This window comes from Teleopsis dalmanni, chromosome 2 (assembly GCF_002237135.1).
Source record: "Teleopsis dalmanni isolate 2A chromosome 2, ASM223713v2, whole genome shotgun sequence".
Classification (NCBI taxonomy): domain Eukaryota; kingdom Metazoa; phylum Arthropoda; class Insecta; order Diptera; family Diopsidae; genus Teleopsis; species Teleopsis dalmanni.
Window position 1 is genome coordinate 176,713,206 of NC_051847.1, and position 5,982 is coordinate 176,719,187.

General features: G+C 30.3%; 1 protein-coding gene across 1 annotated transcript; it reads right to left on the reverse strand.

The window, feature by feature from the left end:
- Positions 1-3,753: 3,753 nt before the first annotated feature.
- On the reverse strand, positions 3,754-5,709 carry LOC119685536 (microtubule-associated protein 1B-like). Its single transcript, XM_038099841.1, has 3 exons — positions 5,473-5,709; positions 4,024-5,416; positions 3,754-3,907 (listed from the first exon to the last, which is right to left on the reverse strand). Exons 1-3 carry the CDS (start codon positions 5,632-5,634, stop codon positions 3,873-3,875), a joined length of 1,590 nt encoding a protein of 529 aa, XP_037955769.1. The 5' UTR covers positions 5,635-5,709; the 3' UTR covers positions 3,754-3,872.
- Positions 5,710-5,982: the final 273 nt, after the last annotated feature.

A 5,982-nucleotide genomic window follows, 5' to 3' on the forward strand; every position in this document is an offset into this window, starting at 1 on the left:
AAAAATAATTTAATTTTAATTATTTAATTGCAAATATAACACTACAAAAAAATAAAACGAATCAGTGGAATTAATAGTACACTTACCGTCTGAGTTTTAAAAATCACACAAAAAATATATGATTAATATTTTTGATATTAAATAAAAAGCAATTTAAAAGCTGCCTTAATTCATGTTTATAGGTATATGTGTATAATTTTAAGTATTTTTTTTTTTTAAATTCAAACACTTAATTTAAGTAAGAAAATTTTATTTATTTATTCTGCAAATATTCAGGCTCTTTGTTTGTTTAACAATTTTGTTTAACTTCCTTTTATTCACATAAGTCATAAAATTTCTTTTTAAAAAACTTAAAACAAATTTTTCACTCAATTAACGCACTATGGAACAAATTTCTTTGATATTTAATATATGCACTTTTCTGATATATAAATTGATTCAAAAAGTCGTTTTATATTCGCACGGTCTTAAATAAAACAGCAGTATTTTTGCATTAGGGCTAGCACATCGCACTAGAAACACTAACTAGCGTAGTTGTTATCCTTTTAACGGCAAGAAAAAAAATATCCCAACGCGTCTCGAACTACAGGTTATCACGATCCCGACACAAGTATTGCTCAATAGCCCTATGCGGCAGATTCTTATATACCCTCGTGTATTGTTCTTAGTGTTGCCGTATTTTGTACTTTACAGCGGCGCTGCCTCAGCCCAACTTAAAAAGCGACTCACTCCACCGTTCTGTCTGTGCACACTTTGGCAAAGTTATGTTATGTTCTGTGTGGTTCGATTTAATTTTTGTACTGATTGCGTTGATGATGTTTATGATTACGACAACGTCTCTGACTGTAAGTTCTGACTGTAATGTAAGCAAAAGCAACGACAGTAACAGCGGCAGTGTTAGCGGCTACGCTAGCAGCAGTGAATTCAATTTGCAAACATCCCAGTGATGTCGCTTATGTACGCAAAGAATTTCGCCATATAAACATACACCGGCTACTTGCTCATTTCGCTGCAGCGCACCTTGCTACTGCGCTGCTGGTGCTGTCCAAGCTTCCACCTCTGCTTCTGCTGCTGTTACTGCTTCTACATTTGTGGTTCGTATTGTTGCTGCTGTAATGAAAGCTCAAGAAAAAATTGTTGTAATGTCTGCAGTGCTTTTTTTCTTCGCTGCTTTGTGTGTTTTGTTCTTTGCCGATTTTGGCCAATTTCTGCTTTGGTTCTTCACCGTATTTACCATTTAAGTTTTTTTGCTCATTCTTAACTCTTATTGTTATTGTTGTTTTGTAGTTTGTGCTTTCCTTGTGATCGCATTCTTGCTGTTGTTTGTATTGTTCCATGTATTGTTGTTGTTGGTTTTTGTTTTTAGCCCAAAGCCGTTCTTGATGAGTATTTTTTTGTTGTTCAGTTACTCGCGTTGCTAACCAATGACGATTGGTTGGCGATTTTTCTCACCAGGTGCTCTAATGTATGCGAAATACTTTAAGCATTTTTTGACAGTCTCGTCCGTTTCTGTGTGAGAATTTCTTTCTTGGGGTTTCCCTGTGGGCGGCTTTTGAGTTTGAGTAGAACTTGAAGACAGTCTTTCTCTCTCTTGATTTATAGCTTGTTTTACTTATTTTATTGATATTGTGCTTTATAAGGTGCAATACGTTTGAGAATCAGTTTTCAGTAGTTTATCTTCGAAAATCCAGATAAGTTTGTTAATTCGCTGCAGAAAGCAGGTGAAGTGAATCATTCTCCAAAAATTTAATTAATGTATGAAAGCATTAAAGATACTTTTAAGCGGTTTTTGGAGTAGCGTTACATGTACAATTTTACGTATATTGATTTATCAGTCTTTGTTTGGTGTAAATGCATATTGTATATGTTTAATTTAATTCAGGATTATCTTACTTTGATTAATTTAGTGAGTTAAGCGAAGGGGCCATTACGCGAAGAGGAGTTCAATGATCTAATAATAGTCGCCATGCCTTATAAAGAAAAGTGTCATAAAATTTATAGCTTAAATACAATTTAATCATTGATATGGTCTTAAAAGGCATAAAAAACGTTTGAAGATAGGCCGATGATGGAAATAATCAATTAAAAAATGCATTGGTGAATAGATTTAGCAAATTAAAATTCTTTTTTTAGTGGTAGTGGGCTAACATTTATTATTAATTTAATTAATTTTGAGCTCTTTTATGTGAAGAAGGTAATATAAATATTGACTAAGAGATTTCATAAATGATACAAACAAATTTATTGTCTCCGCTTTAAGAATATATGAAGAGTTGAACATGTAAGAACCTAAGAAACCTACACAACAAAACCGCATTTTGTACAAATAAAATTTAATTTAAACCGTACTTTGAAGAAATAAAATTTATTTTAAGGTCGGTTATTTAACAACTCAAATTATAATTCAGTAACTTATTATTAAGCTTAAATTTTTGTTCCTATTTTAAGGAAATATTTTAGTACAAATATTTTGGACTACTTCGTTTTTTAATAATTTCACTATATTCATTAATGTTTTTGTTATAATTATTTAGGTATGTCTACTTATTTCAGTTAATTAGAATTTAATTTTTAATAAATTTTTTAATTTATACACTGGAGTTTAATTTATACTTTCTCCAGTAATTTATTTGAAAGCATATATTTTACAGCTTCAAACAAAAATGCTACCATGAGCATACATTTATGGTGCCTTTGGACTTTGTGATTATAACAAAGATTTTGATTATAACACAGTTCTCCAAATTATTTTGCTCTACGACCTGACCCAAACATTTTCTTAAGCCTATGTTGTTTGCACAACATATATTACCAATTTTAAAAGATAGATTCAGTTGCTTAGAAAGTCAAAACAGGATAGTTTTAGAGCAGTATACATTTCTACTTAGTCTATTGTAAATAGAAGGGATTAAAAAGCTAGGTTTAATAGAAGAGGCGCCAAGTCTATCTAACTCTTCTACACGCTCATTCCTGCTGTATTAGAATTGTAATCCAAATTAAAGTTTTTTTGGAGTTATTGCTAAGCTATCGATATGGTATATTTTGAACTAGCATTTTTAAGTAGAAAAAATAGTTAATTTAGGCCATTTCTTATAATAAAACAGTGTTTTATTTAAGATCTGACTTGCACCGCAACAGGGTCCTCAATACGTTTCTACCTAAAATCTATTAAAATGAAATACTATACCAACTTAATATAAGGTGGGATGTAGGATACGTGTTTGGTTAATAGACACGTATAAGCACTTCTAATAATAATAGATTAATCTTTATTATTTATGTTGAAAACTCTTTCTTCACTAGACTCTGAATTTTCTATAATATATTATATAGGGTACAGCATTGTTAAAACGCTATATAAGGCATGTTATTTTTTTTTTAACTAATAAGGCCTACAGACAATCACTTGTCAGTGAATATTATTTTTGAAGTTTCAGAACTGGAGGTACTACAAAGACCTTTTATTATAGGTATATGTTTATATTGCAAAGTTTAAAGATAATTCGATATCTAAGATATCTAAAATAAAATAAATAAAAGATTTTCGGGCCGGAACTTTTGTACAAGAGTAAATTATGGCACCGATATATATTATAGTTACAGTATAGGTAATGTTAGTTTGCTAGTGATATGTTCTTTGATTATTTATTGATCAACTAATTTTTTGACTGTAAGTAAATAAGTAAAACTTCATCTTAAAACCTTTAATTTATTTATTTAGAATAATTTTTGCAAAAATTTTGATGCAGTTGACAAAAATTTTTTGTTAGAAAATATAATAAAGAAAAGGATTATAGAATTTTTTTAATTTATGATTAAATATGAATACATGATCTCTTTATTAGTGATACTTACTATTCTATTGTAGTGCTTCAAAGCAGTTGTTCAAGCTGAAAAGTAGGAATACCTATAAAAGGGGATAAAATTAATTTGTTTGTAATTAACCGGGCACTTAATTTAGTATTAATAAAACATCAAATTTTTTGTATTTAAATTCAAAAAGAGATTTAAAATGTTTCTTACCATATCGCGGCCATGGTATCTTGATAGTACTGCTGACACGACGACGTTTTAGGCTATTTGCCAAACTTAGGTTTTCAGATTTGTTATCACTTAGACAATCAACTCTGACTGCATTGAAATCTTCAGTGCAATGATGACGCTTAAATCCTCTTTTTAAGACCCTCTCTTTATTTTTCTGTGGTGAATTTTTCATGTCATCTTTCTTTTTAACCCCTTTTGGATTTTCGAATTTTTGAACTTCAAAATCTGTTTTTTTACCCTTCGGCGTCGCTTTTGGACCTTTGCGTTCATAAGCACGTCGAGGTGTCGTAGCAATATTATTATCTTTTCGATTTTGAATAGTATCTTTAGCTTTACAAGCTTTATTCAGTTTAATTAAAAATTCCTTGTAATCTTTGAGTTCATATAGCGTTCGCTCGTTGGGAGCATTAAAGAAATTCTTAGTAGTTTCACCAATTTCTTTAAGGGCCTTAGCAAGTGAAGGTCTTGTAATGAATTCGCGATTATTGACACCTTTCAGATTCTTACGTGCGAATAGTGGTAACTTTCTTTTCCCTTTCTTTTTGAAAAATTTTGCCTTAATCTTCTTATTCTTAGATTTACGTATCTTATCATGCCTGTTGATGATATTCAATGAATCATGATAAGGAACTATTCCCAATTCATCATTAACTTTAAATCTGTTGACACTTTTTGTTTTATTTCGCGTGAAAATTGATCTCTTCTCTGCGTTTTTCTTTCTGTTTGCTAAGGACTTCTTTTCAATGCTTTTAAGTTTATTACTCCGTTTAGTAATTTTGGGAGAATTGAATTTGTCATCTGGTAGTGACTTCTTGTCACTTGTTTTCTTTTTGTTTGCTAAGGATTTTTTTTCCGTGCTTTTAGGTTTAATGCTTCGTTTACTAACTTTAGCAGAATCGAATTCTCCATTTGGCAGTGACTTCTTCTCACTGTTATTCTTTCTATTCGCTAATAATTTTTTTTCCGTGCTTTTAGGTTTATTGCTCCGTTTACTAATTTTGGAAGAATCAAATTTACCACCTGTCAGTGACTTCTTTTCTTTGCTCTTCTTCCTATTTGCTAATATTTTCTTTTCCGTGTTTTCAGGTTTAACGCTCTGTTTAGTATTGTTGGAAGACTCGAATTTACTATTTGGCAGTATCATCTTAAATGGAGTAATTGGATCAGGTTTGTTTATACCTTTTATTTTCTTGCGTATACAAAGAGGCTGTTTTTTCGACTCATTCTTACTATTTGCAAATGACATCTTTTTTGTGCTCTTTGGCTTACTTTTCTTTCCATATGTGCTAGGAAAAGTTTCTAATCGGTCGCGTTGCGTCATTTTGAAGTTGAAGAAATTATCTACATGATCTTCAACTTCATTCCAATTCAGCTGAAAATTTTGTGTGTTATTAAATTATTTGAGAGTATTTAATTTATCTTACTTACTGAATCAGATTGATTTAATTGAGTTTCAAAGTTCAAGCATTCCACCAAGTCCTCAAAAGTTATTCTATTTCTGCGCAGGTATTTCATCCACATTTTGTACTTTAAAGTAGTATAAGCATTTCGTACTACAGTCCGAAAGTAACTTCCCAAATTTTTAGACATCTTTGCTTGCCAAAAATTTTGAAAGAAAAAATTATAAAAATTTATAGTATTCTTCTTTTGGAACAATTTTGTTGATTCAAAAAAATAAAATCTATATTTTTTTTTGAATGTAAAAATATTTTAATTCTGCATAGTTTACTAAGTTGATGTAAGCATCTCTAAATATATAATTTATATTCTATGGTAGCATTTATTGTTAAGTTTATTATTAATGCATACCCAGAAGTAGCCAAATCATATGGATCTTCAGTCTAGTAAAAATTTCGAATCTAAACATTTTTTGATTTTTTTAAAAAGCTGACACTGTCTTTAATTAGGTTTTGACAGAAAAGTTTTCAGTGCATGAAA

What these genes read in the sequence shown, in the direction of transcription:
- LOC119685536 (XM_038099841.1), bottom strand. Translation starts at nt 5,634, where the DNA reads ATGTCTAAAAATTTGGGAAGTTACTTTCGGACTGTAGTACGAAATGCT. An exon ending in AATTAAATCAATCTGATTCA is followed by an intron (nt 5,417 to 5,472) that starts GTAAGTAAGATA and finishes CAAAATTTTCAG; the next exon opens with CTGAATTGGAATGAAGTTGA. An exon ending in GATACCATGGCCGCGATATG is followed by an intron (nt 3,908 to 4,023) that starts GTAAGAAACATT and finishes CCCCTTTTATAG; the next exon opens with GTATTCCTACTTTTCAGCTT.